Raw genomic sequence first — 22,515 nt, forward strand, 5'->3', positions numbered from 1 at the left:
CCTCTCTTCAGCTCGTTACTTCTGTGTGGGATCACCCTAAGTTTTGGCAGTTGGGGTTCTAGACAAGCCCACAAATTCATGCCCCATAGTGTAGTTGGGACACTGTGCTTGTGCAATGAAAGAGGGCATACATTCACAAAATGTATTCCTAAAAAAAGAATAAAATAAAAAAATGTACCATGGTCTAGGAAAGTAGTTGATGTAATAGAGAATGCAGCCCCCCCTTCCTTGTACTTTTGCAAGGTTAGGTACCTGAACTGCTCAACACAAAGTTAACTTTAATATTAAAAAGAAATAGCAACATCCTTTATTCCACATCAAAACCATATTTGGAATCTTAAACATTCACTAGTACTTAGCAGTGATGTACCAACTCCATTAGAAGAATTTGATTTAAATTCACATACAATCAGAATGCAATATCAGAATAATATCAGAATGAATATTTAGGAGAGCCATACCTTGAAAGGTAATATGGGTTTACTCTTGCTTGCCATTTGGATACTCCAGATTTCAATTATTTTAAGTCTTCATGATTCTGAGTTTTTCTCTGTAACTTGATTATGTTATAGTGACATACTTTGAAATAAGTAAAGACTTCCCTGATTAAAACAAGCAAACAACAGGCACCTAACAAGGCTGAAGGGTATCAAAGGAGGGGGGTGACTGCAGAAGTTCCCAATCAAGGTCATCTGAATGTGTCTCTTCCGTTGTATTTCACTTAATGCTTCATAGAATCACTAGGAGCACAGCCGGTCTAGATTCACTTCTCATAGAGACAAACTGTTTCTGGAAGCCAGTTCTCTCTCATTTACAGAGAGCTTATATTCCCCCCTGCAGAGCTATAAAAACATCTGTAATCGCAATCTTAAGTGAATTCTTAAATGATGGAAAATTTTTTCTGTAATGAAAATAAAAATTCACTCAGTTCTCCTCATTATCCTTGGTTAGCATTTTATTGAAATGTGGATTTGCAGTCTGGGTGTTTCAGGCAGAGATTGCTTCTATATGCTCTGTGACGGCTTCTCAGAAAGTTGAAAAAGTCTCTAATGACTAAAAAACTCTTTCTCATGGTCCTTTTCTTTGAAGAAGTTATTTCCTCTCAGGAACTGCAGAAATGATGTTATTTTCAAATCCCTTTTAATGCTGCAGGATAATGCCGGAACTACTTCAGTTTATAAATAACTTGTAGCTTGCTTCCTACTTGGCATTCAGTAAGCATGTATTGGGACCTAATGTGTGGCTGGCATTGTGGGGCTACACAGAATATAGAACACAGAGTTCTTGTTCTCCAAGAGCTAGATAGTGAGATGGGAGGTGAGGGGTAGAGGGAGGGGAGAGAGAGAAAGAGAGAGAGAGAGAGAGGGAGAGAGAGAGAGAGAGAGAGAGAGAGAGAGAGAACTCACAACCAACACTTTCTTCCAGTCTCAAGGATCAATTATTATCTATAAGCTGGCCACTTTTCAAACTTGCTTCTACAGCTCAGACCTCTCACCTGAACTGCAGACATATTTCTTACTATTACTCAGCATTTCCTGGTAAATGCTTAATGGGTACCTTAAACACAACATGTTCAGAATGGAATTTTGATTTCACCACCACCCCACAACCTGCTCTACCCACAGCCTTCCCTGCCACATTTTATGGCCTCTCCATGAACATGTGTCCACAAACTTTGAGTTATATCTGAAACTATAAAGGGTATTTAAAGGAATGATTCATAGATTAAAAAATCATATCAGTTAAAATAAAAGAATGAAAATAAATATATTTAATCTCATCTCCAAAAGCTAAAAAAATTACAGATTTTAACAGGAGACAAGAATAAAAGGAGAAAGTAATAAGGTAACAGAAAAAATAGTAAATGAAATTCTTGTTCTTAGAAAATATCAACAAAAGAGACAAGTCTTTAGCTAATCCAATCAAGTGAAAAGTAGAGAGCCTAGACCAGTGATGACAAACCTTTTGAGCTCAGCGTGTCAGCATTTTGAAAAACCCTAACTTAACTCTGCTGCCTTGTCACATTTAGAAATTTGTTGATATTTGCAACCATAGTAAAACAAAGATTTATATTTTTGATATTTATTTTATATATTTAAATGCCATTTAACAAAAAAAAATCAGCCAAAAAAATGAGTTCAAAGGTTCGCCATCACTGGCCTAGACCAATTTCCACCAAAAAAAGTTATCAAGGAACTCCTCCACATAAAAGGTCCAGACCCAGCATGTTTCACAGGAAACCTCAGCCAGTCCTTTAGAGAACAGAGCTTTCAATCTACTCTAGAACATGCAAGACATGATCCTGGATTCACTAGTTAGAGTCCAGGATGAAGGAGTCATTTCAAATCAGGAAAAAAAAATTATGGATTCTTCTAGAACAATGTTGAGGTAGTTTGCTAATTATTTTGGGGGTAAAATTTTAGCTATCTGACTTTAGGCAAAGTTGCTTAATCTGTGTCTCAATTTTCTTATCTATCAAATGGAGATAATATTTGTATTTCACAGGGTATTTGTGAAGATTAATTAAATTAATCATTGAAAAGTAGGGAATAGTAAGCACAGTCTAAATTTTAAATAGTAGTAGTAATAGTCATAGTAATAAAATATCCTTAGTACTCAACTTTGGATTGCTTGTTGTCATACTATGCACTAAGCTATAATCAAATTAATACCATCCTTTCAATGAGCTCACAAATACATTAAATAGAAGTTTAAAAGTAAACATCTGAGAACATTAAGGGAATTCAATACTGGTTGCTTTACTGGGATTTGAATGACTTCTTTATAACTTTTTATTCTTTCAAATTTTTCTGGATTTTTGAAATGTGATCTTTATTTCTGAATAAAAGTTATTTTAACAACAATTTAATTGATTATACCTGATATTGTGCTATGTGTTTGTAGTTAAAACTAAAATATTAATTTATAACAGTGACATATTAAAACAAATCCATGTTTTTTTCAAATAAAAATATCAAAATTGACGAGAAAATTAATACTTTGCAATTAAACAATTTGGTCATTTTTCTTACCCTCAGTACTTTATAGTTTGATTTCTACTATGATTAATAATAACTGATATGCTGTATTTACCTGGAAAGTTCTGTTGGCCTTTAAAATTTTTAGATTTTTAAAAAATAAAGTATTAAGAACAAAACATTTGTATTCTTGCCCTAACTGGTTTGGCTCAGTGGATAGAGCGTCAGCCGGCGGACTGAAGGATCCCGGATTCGATTCCAGTCACGGGCATGTACCTTGGTTGCGGGCACATCCCCAGTAGGGGGTGTGCAGGAGGCAGCTGATTGATGTTTCTCTCTCTCTCATCGATGTTTCTGACTCTCTATCCCTCTCCCTTCCTCTCTGTAAAAAAATCAATAAAATATATTAAAATAAATTTTATTGTTATATTAGCAAAAATAGGACAATTATATAATAAGGTCTCAATAAAGTGTTTTTAGCATAAGTAATCTAAGATGATGAAGGTTTGGCTACTTGCCCAAAGTCTGTAATATTTCATTAATAAGACATGAATATATTCTTCCTTCTTCCTTCCCTCCCTCCTTTCCTTCCTTCAGTCCTTTCCCTCTCTCCTGCACCCTGTATTTCTCCTTTAGCATTTCTTCAATGCCTATTTTTTTCCCAAGCAAACCTGGAATTTTTACACTAAGATATTATTTGAAGACCAAAGAATATACAATGATATTTAAGAAAACTGTTAAAAATTTTGTAAATCTATGAACAACTTATTCTTATGAAGAGCAACAGAATATGTAAAGTTTAAGAAGTTGAAGAGGCAGAGATAGACCTAATGCTTGTTAAATGTGTGCCACAACTCTTCAGTCATTAATTTTCTTCCACTTGGTGCAAAAAATATTTAAGGTGTGAATGATATGGGGACAAGTTTTAAGAGAATTGAAGCTTATGATAAGCACTCTTAATAAGTTAAAATTTCTAGGTCCAAACGAATGATATCCTCGGGAAATGAATGCCTCTCCTGGGGTGATATATGAGTTACTATAAATAATATGTACAAAACATAAAAAAGGGAGACGTTACAGAGATTGGCATATTCAGAATTAGAAAAATAAATTTATTCTGACAAATCACTGAGTTTCATCAGAGTGGATTATTAATCAGACATGTTGTAGGTGGTAAAAAAAATTTAACAGTTCATTTTCTTTTTTGATAACATTAACTATTCATGAGACAATGAATATCTGATCACCCATGTATTTTGAGTTCAATAATGCCTTTTACAAAGCACTTACATGGAGAAACCTGGCTGGATGATAGTGCAGTAAAGAATACTCATAGGCGATTTTAAAAAATCTAGAGTGTTAACTAATGAACTATCGCCAAAGTGGGTAGAACTTTAAACTTTAGAGGCAAGTTGCAATGCTTTGAACTTTCTCATTTACTTTTCATCAATATTTTACTAGTAACGTGAATTAAAGGCCTGTTCTATAATTTACAAATAACTCAAAGCTAGTAGAAAAAGTTGATATAATGGATGATAGATAAAGGTTCAAAAATATTTCAGACAGATAGGAATGATACAAAGAACCAAAAAATTAAATTGTTGAGGGACTAATATAAAATCCAACATTTGCTTCAAATCAGTTGCATAAGATTCATGAGAATCTCTAGAATTTTAGTGTTTCATTTAAAAATATTTAAAAATGTATTTGACCCTAAGCTCTGTATAAAAATGTTATAATTTACCTAATAAAAATGATTCAAACTCCAATGACATTAGAAAAAAACACTTATATTGTCCATATCAGTTGAGGAAACATTGATGAATTATACTATTTCCATAGGGGAATGGCTAGTATTTTGAGGAACATGGAAATCATATCTTGGAAAGAGTGATTGAATAAGAAATTACTTTCAGGTTTAAAATAATATTTCCTAAGGAGGAATAAGATAGTGTTCTTTAAATATTTGAAAGATTGTCATCAGGCAGATCTATTTAGATTAGTACTGTGATTTATAGATGACAAAACTAAGACACTTAATAGATGATATAGGTCAGCACATACCAACTTAGTATCAAATAAATGTTTTATAATAATTAGAATGTTTCAAATATAAATTATTCATATTGTAAAGAGGCCATTGGATTAGTTTTAATAGCAAATAAAATAATGTTTGTAGAATATATAACAAGGCATTAGGTATATAATAAGCATTAAATAAATGCATAACTTCAGTATAATTGATATAATGTTCTTAGCATTATGTTCAAGCATAGATTAGATGATTATTTATTCAATATGATCATTTATTTCAGATTAAATTTAAATAAAATGTTTTTCAACTTAAGCTTAAGCTTCTAAGATTCAATAATCATATGGCCAATTAGTCATCCCCATTGTATTATCTCCTCTTCTTGACTTGAAAGAATGCAAATCTTATGTCTCCTTTAAAAAAATTTATAACTGTTTTAATTAAAATAGTTTGAAAAAATTACTTATATTCCAGTCTTAATGCTAGTTCTTATCAAAATGTAAACCATCATTTTTACATTAAACATCTGAAATAAAATCTTTTATAATATATTGACCCTACTATAGTAAGCTCTTAATTACCTTAACTAATTTCAAATAACATAAATATAAATATATTGAGAAACCTAGAAACTTATTTTAATTTTTGAAGTAATTATTCATCAAGATATAAATGTCTTATTACTGCTATAAAAGTTAGTAAATTTTTATTTTATCATTTTTTGGTATTCTTTAAAAACTCCTATCTTTTGGGAATGCTGAAAAAATAGAGAGATATAGAAAATAGGGAAATATAAGAATTAGATAATGAACATCTAGTAAATGTTAATGTTTATTCATTCATATGTGTAGCAAATATTGATTGACCATGAATCTATGTTGGACAAGTCTGGTAGATACCAGGAATATGTCATATTAGAAAAAGCAAAATCATAATCCCTGCATTCATAGTTACATAGTAGAAGAGTCAGATATTATTCAAAGAATTATACAAATATGTTTAAATTATTATAACTGTCATAACTGCTGGAGAAGTGAGGGATATAGGCTTCTGATAATGTAAACAAGAATTATTATTTTTTAAAAAATAATTATTATTTTATCAAAGGGAGTCATGTATAGCTTCCCTGAGGAAGTAATAATTAAGCTGGATTAATGAATATGTATGAGTTTTACTTGGAGACATTTTAGGAGGGTCAATCCAGACAATGGAAACAGTACATACAAAGACTCATCCGGACAAAGTGTTGGGAAAAAAATGGTTCAGTATGAAAGTATTTGAAAGATTGTTATCAGACAGTCTATCTAAAGATGTCTAGACATCTTTAAAGATTTTAATCTTTTTCCTAAGAGCAATGCAAGTCTACTGAAAATCTTTGAACTGTGGCAGTTCAGATTTTCTCTACAGAAAGGTAGAGAAGAGGAAAGATAGATTTCATGTACACTGATAAGAAGCCTGGAAAGCAATGATGAGAGCTGTAAATAGTAGAGAAGTGAAAGGATATTAAGATTCCTAGGAAGTAAAATAAGTAATGAGGCCACTATGAAGACTTCAGTAGAAAGATATTCATTGAGGCAGGAGACATTGGGAGAAGACTGGTTAGAGTTGAAGATAATGAATATGATCTTGGCCATGTTAAATTTGAGATGTTTTGGAGACATCTAGTAGAAATGTCAAGTATGTGGTTGCACAAATCAGTCTTGACTCCAATACTCAACTTGAAATAAAATTTATAAATCTATATGTAAATGAGAACCTTGGAAGTAATGGACATGAATGGGATCACCTCAACAGAGAATCTTGAATGAGAAAAGAGTATAGGCCAAAAGACAGAGGATTGTCTACATAAGCTTGAAAAGGGAACTGAGAAAGAGGCTTATATTATGTCATGAAATCCAAGGCAAAGAATCTTTATGATGGAAGGAGCAATCATCACTCTCAAATGTTGTCAAGAAGCCTAAACAGATGAGCACTAAATTGTGTCCATTTGGTTCAGCAATGTAAAGATTAAGACAGGCTGTGTCCATTGAGTACTCAACAATATGGGTACAAAAGAGTTTTCCCAGTGTGACTGAGAGCTGTGGAAATAGAGACAAATCTTTAAGAAAACTGACTATGAAAAAAGAAAGAGAGAACAGATAATAATGAGAATCAGAGGTCATAGAGAGTAAAAGGAAAGGCTTTTCTCTTTTTGTTTTTTTTCTAATGAACAAGAGTTCAATAATCTTTTCATAGGAAATCTACAGTTTATAGGATGATGTTGAATACATGAGGCAGGAATTTAAGTATCTTAAAGAGAGGGTGGCCTCATACAGGAAGGAGGACAGCTCCTCTGTTGTAAACATAGGCTAAATAGAGACTGGGTGTGGGATATAGGCTGAGAGGTGAAAATAAGTGTGAATTTTAATCTACCTTCTATGTTTGCTACATAATAGCAGTGGAGGTCATCCTCCAAGAGATAGGGTGGAAGTGAAAACATTAAAGGTTTCAAAAGAGTAGAGATTTGAAAAACCATTGTATGAAATTGGACAAGTGAATTGACATACATACATACATCTATAATAATAAAAACGTAATATGCAAATTGACTGAACAGCCAAACAGAGGAACGACCATCCGGATGACCACGCTGTGACACCCACTGACGCCAAGCCAGCCAAGGCAGGTGTGATGTGATTGGTCAGGGGGCCGGCCATTGCCCCATGATCGCCCTGCAGAGGGAGGCTCAGGCCACCGGCTGGAGGGGTGATCAATAGGGGGCTCCACGATCACCCCAAAGAGGGAGGCCCAGGCCACCAATTGGCGGACTGTGGCAGGTGGGTGGGGCCTCCTTCTGCAGGGCAATCCATCGCAAAGCCCTGGCCAGGTGGGCAGGGCCTACCTGTTTGGGGCAATTGATGGAGGGGCCCCATGATCAATTGCCTCAAAGAGGGAGGCCTAGACTATCCAGCCGGCAGCACTGTGGCGGGTAGCCTGGGCCTCCTTCTGTGGAGGTGATCGATTGCAAAGCCCTGGCCAGGTGGGCAGGGCCTACCTCTTTGAGACAATTGATTGTGGGGCTCCCAGACTGAGAGAGGGCACAGGCCAGGCTGAGGGACCAAACACCCCCAGTGCATGAATTTCGTCCACCCAGCCTCTAGTAGAGCCGTGGGCAAACTACGGCCCATTTGAAATGAATAAAACTAAAAAAAAAAAAAAAAGACCGTACCCTTTTATGTAATGATGTTTACTTTGAATTTATATTAGTTCACACAAACACTCCATCCATGCTTTTGTTCCGGCCCTCCGGTCCAGTTTAAGAACCCATTGTGACCCCCGAGTCACAAAAAGTTTGCCCACCCCTGCTCTAGTATGTAGCTAGATGATAATAGATGATAGATAGATAGATAGATAGATAGATAGATAGATAGATAGATAGATGATAGATAGATAAATGTAGTAATTATTATCTCTAATCATTTCTGGTTGTTTGGATATAATCAAGAAGTTTTACAGCCATCTTTGGGGATCAGTGGTTCTTGGCTTTTTTTCTGCCTCAATACAGCTTCTCTAATATAAGTAAGGACCATCACATACTTATATCAAACACAGTGGTCTGCTATCTCATTGTTTCAAAAGGATGGGCTGAAGCACTTCCTTAGGATGGTGTATATAAACCTCAGAGAGGGGAAAATGTGTGTGCATGTGTATATATGTTGTGTCCATGTAAATATATTTGTTGGAAAAGCCCATTATACAGAGTGGGGGAAAAGTAGGTTTACTGTTATTCATATGGAAAAAATACAATAATTAATTAATAATAATACAAGGATAAACTCTGTGTTTCATGTACTAACAACTGTAAACCTCCTTTTCCCCCATGCTGTGTGATTCCAATATGCCCTCCACAGGGAGACGGGGAATTTCTTCTTGAGAACAAAATAAGTAAGTGTTGAGAGTGAACCAGGAAGGTCTCCATAGAAATATGACAAACTATTATATTCAATGAATATTTTAGCACATGCAATACAATTAGCTACCTTTTAAAAAATTAAAAACACATTATTCTATAGATATTCTTTTTCTCATGATACAAATTCACTTTGTGTTACTACAGGTCTCTACTATGAAAAGCAGTATATTATAATTCCTATTCATAATCATTTTGATCCAAAACATTTAATTATTTATCAGCAAACTATTAATGAACATTTAAAATAATCAACATGTTGTCAATAAATATCTCCTTAGGTGGAATTTCCTGACTTTAATTGAGTCATAAAATGCTTGGGTCACAATACATCAATTAGTAAATTACTGATCCATAGCACTTTACTGTTCTGAAAAAGTATATGCACCTTCTGAGAGCCTGATTGACTCCTGGAGAGTTATTTATTCACCATTAGGATCACAGTAGTCATAGTGAACATAGTTATATTTATTTCATAAATAGATAAACTGAAGCTCAGAAAGTTAGAACTGGAGAGCTAAGGATCCAGGTTAGATTTTCAATCTGAAAAGGCCCAGTTCCTAATATCTAGCTATAAAATATAAATACATGAGTTTGAAAGCAGTCATAATTATTTCTCTGTAAGTCCATTTTCATATAGTAATTATTAAGTTTACTACTTCTCAGTTAATTCTAAACTCATGGTACTGAAATTAATATGGCTTTGTTGCATTGTAAATAGTACGATTTTTAAAAACAATGTTTCAGACTTTCTTAAGTTAACAATTATACTTAAACCAGTTACCTTTACTACCTACAATATGGTCTTTTAGAAAATGAATGATTTCTTGAAGTATGGTAAAGTGTTATGAGCACAGGCTTTGGAATAAGAAAAACATAGCTTTAATATGACCTCTATACTTATTAAGTGCAAGAACAGAATATGTATGTATATATGTAAATACATTTTAAATATATTCTAACTAAATATTAAATTTTTGTGACTATGTCTTCGGAGATTAGATTTATCTAAGTTGGTTTAGCATTATACTAGACATGTTATTTTTCATTTGTTCTTGTCCCCAAAAGCAATAAAATCAGTTTCCATATTGTTTCATAAAATAATAAAAAGAAAAATAATGAAAATGTTCAACAAATAATTTACTATTGTTTGCATTTGTCTGGAAGGAGTTTTCTACAGCTTTAATCACAGCTACAGATCATTATTTCAAAGACTTCATCTTTTATATATTTAAATATGTTTTTCATGTCATAGAATTTAAATTTGAAGTCATTTTTTAGTGTTCTCACTGCAATTCTGCTATGCACTTTAAATAAATAAAATAGCATATGCTATAATTTTGAGGGCTGTCACTCAATCTAGGGTGACACAAACTGAGATGAGAGGATATAACTCCAAGAAGAATTATTTTTTTTTCTTAATTTTTAATTGTTCAGTAAAATGTTTCTGAGGTTTATTCAATAAGATCATGGTAGAGACCTCTGGTGTATGACATACCTTAGTGCTATGTGAAAGCTCTAACAAACTAATATGTTTAGAGCTCAGTAATATAAATTTTGATACAGAGAAATCTAAAAAAAGGGTAAAATGCTATATTAAGTTTTAATTTTTTTAAAATATATTTTATTGATTTTTTACAGAGAGGAAGGGAGAGGGATAGAGAGTTAGAAACATCCATGAGAGAGAAACATCAATCAGCTGCCTCCCGCACACCCCCTACTGGGAATGTGCCCGCAACCAAGGTACATGCCCCCGACCGGAATCGAACCCGGGACCCTCAGTCCGCAGGCCGACGCTCTATCCACTGAGCCAAACCGGTTAGGGCAAGTTTTTAAAATAAACTACCTAATAATTTACATGTTAGAGACATATTGAATATCACAGGAACATTTTCTCAGAAAGAATTTTTTAGAATAAGTTTTGCCTTTGTTACTGTGTTAATGAAGACTTTGATAAAATGACCCCAGGAAAAAAGACAATTTCCTTCAGATATTTTCTACATCTAAAATATTCTTCACTGATTTCACATGCTTATTTCACTAGTTATATGAACAAGGTAATTTGTCTGACTCTGGTGGGGCATAGTTTGCAGTAAGAAATTCAAAATTCACACACAACTCTCCTCTAAGAAGTCTCTGCAGTGTTTTTCAGTTTATATATAAAAAAAAGATTTAAGATGTTGCCTGAGGCATCTATTTTTTTTTTCCTCAAGGCAAGGCAAAGTGTCACAAATCAAATTGTTTTTCACACTCTTAATGAATTCTTTTCTCTTTCAATTTCTCAGAGAGCGGACATAGGGATTTCTGCTTTAACCATCACCCCAGATCGAGAGAATGTGGTGGACTTTACAACACGTTACATGGACTACTCAGTGGGAGTACTACTTCGAAGAGCTGAAAAGACAGTGGATATGTTTGCCTGTCTTGCACCATTCGATCTCTCTCTATGGGCTTGCATTGCTGGCACAGTCCTTCTTGTGGGGCTTCTGGTCTACCTTTTGAATTGGCTTAATCCCCCACGATTACAAATGGGATCAATGAGTTCTACTACTCTCTACAACTCCATGTGGTTTGTGTATGGATCCTTTGTACAGCAAGGTAAGGAGAAAAAATTACATTTTTATATGAAAAAGGAATGTGATGCTTCAATTGCTATGATTTCAGTTAAGATGTGTTATATCTGTATCTGACATTGGTAAGTGTTCAAAGGGTCTTCACAGTCATGCTTCGAACAGAGCATTTCCTACTTTTTCCTAGTGGATCTCAAACACATCAGGTTTTCAACAAAAAACTAGTTCATTATCTTTTGATGTTTAGTTCAATATCATCACCAAAGCCAAAAAAATGAATGTCAGAGGTAAGGTTCACAAAAAACTCAGAATCCTCCCTAAACTCTGACATTCTGAGAAATAGCCTTAATGGAATGAAACTACTTACTGGAGCACATACTAGTTAATTATTTACATATGTAAGAGAGGTTGGGACATGTTCTTTGTTCAGAGACATTATTTCATGTATTGAAAAATATTCATTAATAGTGAAAAGACTTTGTTTAAGATTCTTATAGTAAATTTTATATTTTATCTTTAATATATAATATTTAACAATGGTTTAACTTACAATTTCACTCTATTCTAAAAAATGAGCATTGTTTTATATTCAATATCCAAGCTGCCCTGCTCTTTAAAGTAGTGAATTCCTTGTCTCTGATCACTTTAGAATAGAATGGTATTTATTGAACTTCTTAATTGAGACTACTACCACCATGGAGAATGAAATAATAAAGTACTTAGGCAATTAATAGTTTCTTGCAAACTTGTCACATGTATTGAAGAGGAGAAATATGTATCACAGTGGAGACATATGATGCTTTTGCCTTAATGTTTACAACTCTCAATAGCATCTTACTTTTTATTTGTACTTGCTATTGGATCTTCCACTAAATTTTATTCTTTCTATTCTCATTTAACTAATCACAAGGTTTGTCTAGACCAGCAGTTCTCAACCTGTGGGTCGCGACCCTCTGGGGGTCGAACAACCCTTTCACAGGGGTTGCCTAAGACTCTCAGAAAACACATATATAATTACATATTGTTTTTATGATTAATCACTATGCTTTAATTATGTTCAATTTGTAACAATTAAAATACATCCTGAATATCAGATATTTACATTACGATTCATAACAGTAGCAAAATTACAGTTATGAAGTATCAACGAAAATAATTTTATGGTTGGGGTCACCACAACATGAGGAACTGTATTAAAGGGTCGCGGCATTAGGAAGTTTGAGAACCACTGGTCTAGACTCTTCGCCTCCACTTTCTCACTTCTAATCTATTTTGAAAACCTTTGTAAGTATGCTTCTCCCTCTGCCTTTCCTCAAGGGCTCTGACTTAGGTTATATTTGTCACAGACATTTTTAGTCAATGCATTAATCACTAACCCAGTAGATATTTAATTCATGCTATTTATTTAATCTAGAACTTTGCTAGACACTGAGTATATAATTGTGAACAAAAGAGTTTTTGCCATCATTGAGCTACAAATCTAGTGTGACACAAACATGTAAACAAACAATTATAAGTACGATAAAAAGTGCTGTAATAGATGTGAGTACAATCTGCTATGAGAACAAAGGGATAGGAAGGCTCAATATATCTTATGTGGCAAAGAAGGCTTTTGAATTAAACTATGTATACAAAGTAACAATAATGAACTATTTAAAGAGCTTGTGAAAAGAGGATGGGGAAAAGGAGACATAGATGGGTAGGATAAAATTTAATATAAAGAAGTAAAAGAGAAATTAGGATAAATTGTGCAGCATAGAGCTGGTAAAGATGTGGTTGAAGATATATTTATTATTGATTTTTTGATAAATAATCTGCTATTTAAAGGTATTAAATAAGGAAAAACATGTTCAAATTTGTACCATAGAAATATTTTTATTATAATAGGTTGAAAAGGGCAATGTGGAAAGTGAATCAAATTTTGAGAGTATCATAATAACCAAGTAAAGAGTTTATGTGCTTCCACAAAGGTAAGGTGGCATTGGGAATCAAGAGAAGGCTATTTTATGAATTGGAATCAATAGAACTTGATTAATTATATAATGGTATTGTGATTGATACTGAAGGAGGGAAATGAAGCAGTTTTATCCTAGGGTTCTGGATTGGGAAATTAAGTGTATTAGATGTTAATGTCTTTTAATGATAAAATGAAAAACAGAAAGAACAAGTGTGATGGGGAAGATGATACATTCATTTTGGTGCATGTAGAGGTATCTCTGAAACATCCATGGAGATATTTCTATTGTTAGTGGTTTGATATTTTTTTCAGAAGCACATGAAAGACATCTGGGCTAAATATATACTTAGAAGAGATTAGCATGTAGGAAATAATTGAAGCTATAGAAGTAACATCACACAGTGTATTTGTTCTAAACTGCGTATTCCTAATTGAGGACCACTGGCTCAGAAAGGACCTAAGAGGGTGCCCTAAGGAAAAGAATGGGTAGAGGAGCTTTCAATGGTAACAGATAAGGAGTGATGGAAAGATACAAGTACCATGTATATAGCATGCAGTGGAATACACACCAACTAAAACCAGTATTTAAAGATGGAGCGTTTGGTCCTCTGTGTTAAACATTTCAAATAATCAAGTAGAAAGGTGTTCATTGAATTTACCTTGCTTTTGGTAGTGTTCCAGTGACTATAACTGCATAATAAATTCCTCCAAAACCTCCTGATTCTCTGTGTCAGAGTTTAGACAAGACATAATGAGGATGGATTGTCTTTACTCAATGATGTCTGAGATCTCAGTTACACAACTCAAAGTCTGGAAGCTGAACTCATGTCTGGTAGTTGATGCTGGTTGAGGACTAGTAGCCTCAGTTTTCTTTTATTTTCTCTTTCATGGGACAGTTTGGTCTTTCCCACAACATGATGGTGATTTCTTCATAGAAATTATTCCAAAAGGAGAGAAAAGAGTGAATGAAACAGAAGAATTTTGTGGTCTGTTAGGGACTACAAACCTGTATGATGGTGTGATTTCCTTTTCCAAGGAACATCCTGGCTGTGCCAACTTCATGGTTCTGTTATGAGAATAAAAATGATTAAAAACCATGACGTTATTAGATAAAATAGCTTATATACGTGTCACATAAGTGTTTGCTAAATAAATTAAAAATAAAAACAAATTAGGTTGAGCCTTGGATAGTTAGGCACATGAGAAATGTGCCTAAGAAGGTAAATGGTTTTAGATTATTGGTGAGATAATGGTAGATTCTGGGGTGCATAGAGCAATGAAAACAAAATAGAAAGACCAATAATGAGAATGTAGTAAAGAGTGAGACTGGAAAGTAATAAAATAGTATTGAGAGAGCATAGAGTTCTTGATGAGACTAAAGAACAATAGTAGAAACATCAGTGTGAAAATTTGAAGTTTGTATTTATAAAATGGTACAAACTCAGACTAAAGTTTTTGAAATAAAACAGTAGAGGAGAAGTTATAGGTGTGTGGATGTGGATTCTTAAAGTTAAGTGTTGGTAAAAAGTTTCAAAGCTGATCAAGAAATTGAGAGCCCAGAGGACTAGATGAACCATCTGTAGTAATGGCAGCTTGGACTGGAGAGGAAGGAAATGGGCCATGGGCCAACGTTGTCAATAAATGAGGGGAGAGAACTAAGATGTTGATAGACATGTGCATTGGCTAAAAATAAAAGACGATATAGCTAGATGTAGTTAACCTCTGTTTTCATATTGTTATATCCCTTTTCATCCAATTTTTATGTATATGGTTTTAATGATCATCAATATGCAGATAACTCCCAAATTTACATCACATCCTTGAATTTTAGTTGTGCATACCTAACTGCTCACTAGACCACTCTCTGGATAGATCAAAAATTTCAACATACCAATAATAGAATGATTTTATACTTTTAACTTTTGTAGTCTCTCTTATTCTCTATTCCAGCTGATGCATTACCAACCACTCAAACATATATGTTCAAAACTTTGAAAACAGTTTGATTTTTCCTTTTTCTTTCTTTAGCTTATATTCAACCATAGTCAAGGCCTGCAAATTTTATCTCCTACATATTTCCAGGGGTGTAAATCTTTTCTCACCTAGAAGGATGAGGCCTAGATTGTTTCTAGATGAGGCCAGTTGCATTTCTCATTGTAACTATAGGAATCTCCTAATAGTCTTTTATAATTTTGTTCACTGAAAATATATGCTCCACATACTTGCATATATACCCAAGTTACTACTGTCATGGAGAGGGCTTTCTACATAATTCCCATTCTTCAAATATTTTCTTGGCTTCCCAATTATTACCTTTTGAAAGTATGAGTTATTCAGAGCATGAACAATGTTCTACCATGTGACTGTTGTTCAGTTCTACTCTCTTATCACTCATATAGCACATTTAATTGTCCTGTTACTCCATATTGCTTTGTCTCTTAAACACAAGACAAGACTCTGTAATGTCTCTCTGCTTTGCTTCTGTTTCTTCCAATTCCTGAAATGCCTTCATTACCTGCTTAATCTCTATCCCCACCTGATTTCATGTGGCAAATTCCTATGCATCCTCTAATTAGTGCTTTGGCCCTGGTTGGGTGGCTTAGTTTGTTGGAGTGTCGTATCAAACACCAAAATGTTGCGGGTTCAATCAACGATTGGGTTAGTACAGGAGGCAACTGATCTTTCTCACTCTCTATCTCTCAAAATCAATTTAAAAAACCATGTAATTCTTGCTTGGAAGTCTTTCCTAGGATTATGGATCATCTACGTTCCCTAAGATATATTTATAGTACTTATGAACAATAGTATGAATGCCTTTTTTTTTTAGTTTTCCTCACCTGAGTCCTTTGAACACAAGGCAGTGTCCTTTTCAGTCCTTTTTATCTTTATGGTTCTTTTGCCAATAGTTTTGTGCCTTGTACATATTAGGTGTTTAATAAATGCATACTGATATACTAAGTGAATAAATAAATGCAAAATACTTAACTAAATCAAACATAATGTTAAGAGCAGCATTGTGTTTATTCGACCTCAGTCTGTTTCTGGACAAGCTAAAACTCACTAAACCAAACAGAAAGTTATATAGGATGTGTCTACTGGTATATTCTACCAAGTGACTATGATGACAAACATATAAATAAGCATTATTTGTGAAGATGTTAACAGGCTTATGTATTGGCTTTCTGAATTCTGAATTTTGCTTCTAGGTGACCAAATTTCAGTAAGTTTTGGAGCACACCCAAGACAAAAAGATAAATAAATTTACCCATATGATTACCATGGTTTTTCAGTTCTATAAATATGCAGCAGATACCAAAAGTTATAAATATTTTAAGCACTTTCCTAACCCAACCGTGCCCTTAAATAAGTTGTACAGCCTGTAGGTTGATTATATATTTATACAAATTCATGATGACAGACAATGCTGAATTGCATATAACTTCATCTTTGAAATGCTGGTATTCTTCCACTTGTTAACAATAAAAAAGTGAATTCATTAAAAGATACCAAGAGCATCATTACACTTTGATTAAAAATAAATTAAGGTAAGGCTCATAAACTCTAAGAAAAAGAGAATCAATCAATGGGAGTGCCCATACACAGACAATGAAATTGGAATTACTAATAATTTCTAATAAAAATATAACCTTTTAATAAGAAGTACAACTATTATTTCAAAATTACAGTCTTTATTGGGTCACCAGACCAGATTAAATAGGGATAAAGAGGCATTTCATGTATTATTAGATAGATTTCTGGGGGAAAAAAAGAGTTCAGGGACAGCTAAAAGCAGAAAAATGTTAAATATATTTGAGTTGTTTACTAATCTGTATTTTTTTTAAATCTGTCACTTCAAAGCATTTCGGAAAACAGCTCAGGGAATCCAACTGTGCAAAAGCAGTATGGTCCATTATTGTGATAAACTTAGTACATCTGTTTGGCTGGAACATTAGAGCTTGTGAATTAGGTAGTTAAATGCATGAATGAAAGACCAATTTTATGCCAGTGATATTGTCAGTTTATATCTTCCCTTATCTCCAAAAAAATCTGGGGTCTAAGTTTTGAAGATCCCTTATATGTAGTTAATGGGCAGTGACTCTTCATAACATCTGGGCCATAGACGGCCTCTGTGACTTGTTCACACATGTGGCTGTATGTAATTTGTTTTCTGTTTACTTAAAAAATAATTTTCAAGGAAACTTCAGACTTTACCTCAGATGGTTTTGTCTGATTCTATTAAGTATAAATATTTATACTCATGTAAAATATTTAGAGCTATTAATATCTGCACCAGGAACAGTAAGAGCAAAACAAAAACAAGGAATCACTACATTAAATGGTTTAATAAATATTTCTTGGGTATGTGCCATGCCTAACCTATATGTTTTTAATATAGCCATAAATAAGGAAAGCTTGCAGGATTGTTCAACTCCATGGAAGTGGACCATAGCCAAGTTGGAACCAAATAAACCACTTCTGATGAGAGGAGCAGATAGAAAGAGTAAAATAGGAATATTTCTTTGGTAGCTTTCCTAAAGGTCAAATTGGTCCATAGATTCTAGTAATAAATGGAACAAAGGACCTTTAGGAATGGTAGAAGATAACTTAATGACTGCTGCACAAGCCTTAACACGAGAGGCAACCCGCTGGCTTTGAGATCCCCAGACAATCTTTGGAAGAAAATAAAGAGCTCTCCCCACCGCCAGATGGATTGCACTGTTACAGAGAATCACAACTTTCTCATTTCCACAAAGGAAAGAGTTAGACATTCTCTGTTGCTTCAGAAAGAGATTACTGATGAGAGAGCATCTCTTTAAAACTAAAAAAGAAATCCATTTCAATAGTGTAGATATCAAATACAAGAAATTTACCAATGTCCTAGTCAGAAAAACCCTAAGGATTCAAGCCTTGAAATGCAGTCACTAAAATTATTCCTTTGTAATGTTATATTCCTTCACATTAAATTTGAATATAACAAAAATGATATTGGCTAGCTCTGTTGTTTACTGACCCTAACGAACATGGGGAAAATGAGTGTAATTCCCAGTGACAGGTTAACTGGATTACAGAGACAAGTTTCTTTCTACTTTCTGTTCTTACAGATATTAGCTCAAAAAAGCTCTCAGTAATTTTTATTTAGAGTTGAACAACATCTCTGTTGTTGCTAATGATGATTGGCAGTCCTTCCCGAAGAGAGCGCCAAGCCCTCTGAGTGCTGTCACAGCCACTTGAGAATTTCCCCATGCTGATTTAAAACACAACAAGGTGCTCATTTTCTTTCTTTTTATCACCAGAATTCTCTACCACCGACGAAAACAAAAAGTTGAACATTTAAGCTTTCAGAGATTCAAACTCTATTATTATGGTTATGCGGATCCAGGTATTTGTGTGACTAAAAAACAATGCCATGATGCTCAGATGTGAATCCATTGAGTACATTCCCAATGAAATGTAATGAGCTCCTAAGCAATTATTCCATGAACTTATGCACACAATGTGCCCTGAGTTTTACTAATTTTAATACCAGCTCTTCTTGATTTGAGCCAGAAAATCCTTTCTCATGCTGAAATGGGCTTTTGAAGAATTCAGAGTAATCAAAGAGCCTGACCAGTGTGGCTCAATGGTTGAGCATTGACCTATAAACCAGGAGGTAACAGTTCTATTCCCGGTCAGGATACATGACTGGGTGTGAACTTGATCCCCAGTAGGGGGCATGCAGGAGGCAGCCAACCAGTGTTTCTCTCTTATCATTGGTGTTTCTCTCTCTCCTTTTCCCTTACTCTCTGAAATCAATAAACATGTATCTTTTAAGGAATCAAAGAAATTCAGATTTCTGCTTATAAAATGATTATTAAAAAACTAATATAAACAATATTTTCTGGACTAGTCTGAACTACTTATGAGTATACACCATAGTTTTAAAATGTTATTTTAGTATTTAACAAAACAGAGGAGTTTAACATAGACATTAACAAAAAATCAAAAGGTAATTTTAAGGCATCCTGAGTTGATTTTTCTTTTTCCCCAAAGTACTATAAGAAAATATATTTTTAAAATATAAATTTAAATGATAGAAAAAAGCAGATGACATAAGTCCTTTAAAATAGGATTGATACCATACTGTAGAACTCAGTGTTTCCACAGTACCATATCACAATACCCCCTCTACTTAAGTAATAAGAATAGGGACAGACATCACCAAAGATAAATTTAATCTAACGGTGAATTAGGATTGATCAAAATGAAAGTATAGGGCTCAATGGACTACAGGTGATAGTAGAGACCATCAGCTTACAATACAAATTTGGAAATTCAATTTTTGTTTCACCAGAATCCATTTTTCTTCTTCATCCATTAATCTGTAGTTAGAAGTTTAATATTATGGCTCTATTTCTAAAAGTATGGGTAACTGACCACAGTTTTCAATCAACCTGCTTTGTAAATTAAGGCTCAGCATTTAACCTAGCTTTAAGATGCATGCATATAAGCCAACTAGAATGCGCCTCATGCTGAATTTAGGATTCCCAGCTCTGTTATAAAACTGATGGTAATAAAGTCCTGTGATGCTTTTGTTAAATACCCTTAGATGTGGCACAGCCTTTATTTGATTTTTTTACAATTACAAGGTAGAGAAATTTCAATGTGTAATATAAAGTATAAATTCACATATGTCCATTATTTATAAACTACATTTTTATGTCAATTGTTCTTTTTTGTATCAAGATTTAACAAAAGACCAGTGCATGACCCAACTTTCACATAAAATGTAGACACATAGCATTGCTCTTTGATTTGTGGCTGTGACCAAAATTTATAGTTTCTTTATATTTACAACTCTGTCCCTTAGACCCTAAATTATCAATCCATTTGGGATAGCTACACAGTTTGTTCTGTCTGCTTCAGTTGTTTTCTAGTCCTTAATGTTTATATCATGTTCAAGCTCTACTTTAGCACATCCAAAAAGTACTCTTCTGACTTTGCTTTTTAAAATTCTTTGTTATCTCAGAAACATTTGCTTGGACATTCAATAAGAATTATCTAGTCACAAGGGTGAGTAGGACAGCATGGTGTCTATCTTCATGGAGCATTCAGGAGAAGCAAACTAGTAAACACACAGCTCCGTCATAGAATGATTATCATGCTAAGGAAAGCACAAGTCATGAGGGGCATGGGGTTTTCAGATATGTTGAATTAGGTCAAATACATACCTACTTATGACCTATTAAAGAAAGGAACACAGACTAGGAACCGTTTTTGTTTTGTTTTGTTTTTGACCTAGTAAAAATGGAAGAAATGAATTGTCCAGTTAACTTATTTGATCTTTGCTCTCTGAGGTATAAAGTGTCAGATTATTTTTAAATTTTCTTTTAGCTATAAGAGTGTGTAATTTTATAATATAATATCTAGTTAAAGAACTGTTTTTATTTAACTTTATTTTTTTAATTTTATTGATTTGAGAGAGAGAGAGAAACATCAGTTGGTTGTTCCACTTATGTATGCACTCATTGGTCGATTCTTGTATGTGCCCTGATTTAAGGATCAAACCTGCAACCTTGGTGTATTGGGATAGCACTCTAGTCAACTCAGTTATCTGGCCAGAACTAAACAACTCTTTTTATATCTTTGTGTTTTTCTTGAGAGATAGTTCAGTTTTAATCCAGTAATCTACCACTTAGTTGCTATGTGATACTGGACAAGTTTCTTAACCTCTAGGTGCCTCAGTTCCCCAGATAATAATTACATAATTCGTTACTTATTTAAAAAATTAAGAGTTCATGGATATAAAGCACTTAAAACTGTGTGCATAATACAAAATAGACACTCAACATTATAACTATTATTTCCTCATTGTTTTGCAGGCCCTAGCAAGAAATGAAATCAGTCACAATGTTTAATGTTTATATACTCATCATTATCTCTCAGAAAATAAACATTATTTTAAGGAAACGTGTTATACTTAGGCATAAGGAAATGTATTTGGAAAACTAATTTAGCTAAAGAAAATGCTTATAATAAAAACCATATACGTACAATCCATAATAACTTTGTTACTCAACTAGATGTGAAAAACTGTAAGAACATTTTTTCTTATGTAAACACATCATTATTACACAGGATGTGTGATAAGCTGTATATAACACAACATGGCCAAAGATGCAACAAATTATTGAACCCAAATTGAGTTGAATTATAAGTTTTGCCCAAGGATGCTTTTAACATATATATTAAGTCCTTTGGGGCACTGATTTTCTTATTTGGAAAAATGTCTATTCAGACTCTCTGCCCAATTTTTTTTGTATTAAGTTGTATGAGTTTTTTATACATTTTGGATATTAACCCCTTATCAGATATGTGATTTGCAAATATTTTCTCCCAGTGAGTTGCCTTTTTATTTTGTTGATGGTTTTCTTTGCTTTGCATAAGTTTTTTTGTGGGGTTTTTTTGTTGTTTTTTTTTACATCAATGGTATTTTATATTAGTTTCAGGTGAACAGCATAGTGGTTAGACAATCATATACTTTACAAAGTGACCTTTCTGATATGTCAAGTACCCATCTGACACCATACATAGTTATTACAATACTAGAGGCCCGGTGCACAGTTTCGTGCACCGGTGGGGTCCCTCAGCCTGGCCTGTGCCCTCTCGCAATCTGGGACCCCTCAGGAGATGTAGAACTACGTGAAGTGGCAGGCATCCAGGGAGGAGCCCGAGCCCAGGCCGGGCACTGCACTGCTCCTGCTCATCCTGGCCCCACTGCGCCTGCCACTGCCACCACTACCGCCACTCAGTAGTGCTGCTGCAGAGGCGGGAAGGCACGTGCTGCCACAGCTGTGCTTACCAGCCATGAGCCCGGCATCTGGTGCCTGTCGGTCAGCTGAGCAGTGCTCCCCTGGGAGTGTGCTGACCACCAGGGGGCAGCTCCTACATTGAGTGTCTGCCCCCTGGTGGTCAGTGCGCATCATAGTGACTGGTCGACCGATCAACCAGTCGTTCGGTCACTTAGACTTTTATATATATACTAGAGGCCC

The 22,515-nt window shown here is 34.2% G+C and overlaps 1 protein-coding gene across 1 annotated transcript in view; it reads left to right on the plus strand.

The window, feature by feature from the left end:
- Window positions 1–22,515, plus strand: part of GRID2 (glutamate ionotropic receptor delta type subunit 2) — a 1,225,688-nt gene that overhangs the window by 908,601 nt on the left and 294,572 nt on the right. Inside the window, exon 13 of the mRNA XM_006084662.3 lies at window positions 11,245–11,557. Coding sequence (XP_006084724.1) covers window positions 11,245–11,557 — 313 coding nt within the window. The remainder of the gene's footprint in view (window positions 1–11,244; window positions 11,558–22,515) is intronic.

Source organism: Myotis lucifugus, unplaced genomic scaffold, assembly GCF_000147115.1.
Source record: "Myotis lucifugus unplaced genomic scaffold, Myoluc2.0 scaffold_12, whole genome shotgun sequence".
Classification (NCBI taxonomy): domain Eukaryota; kingdom Metazoa; phylum Chordata; class Mammalia; order Chiroptera; family Vespertilionidae; genus Myotis; species Myotis lucifugus.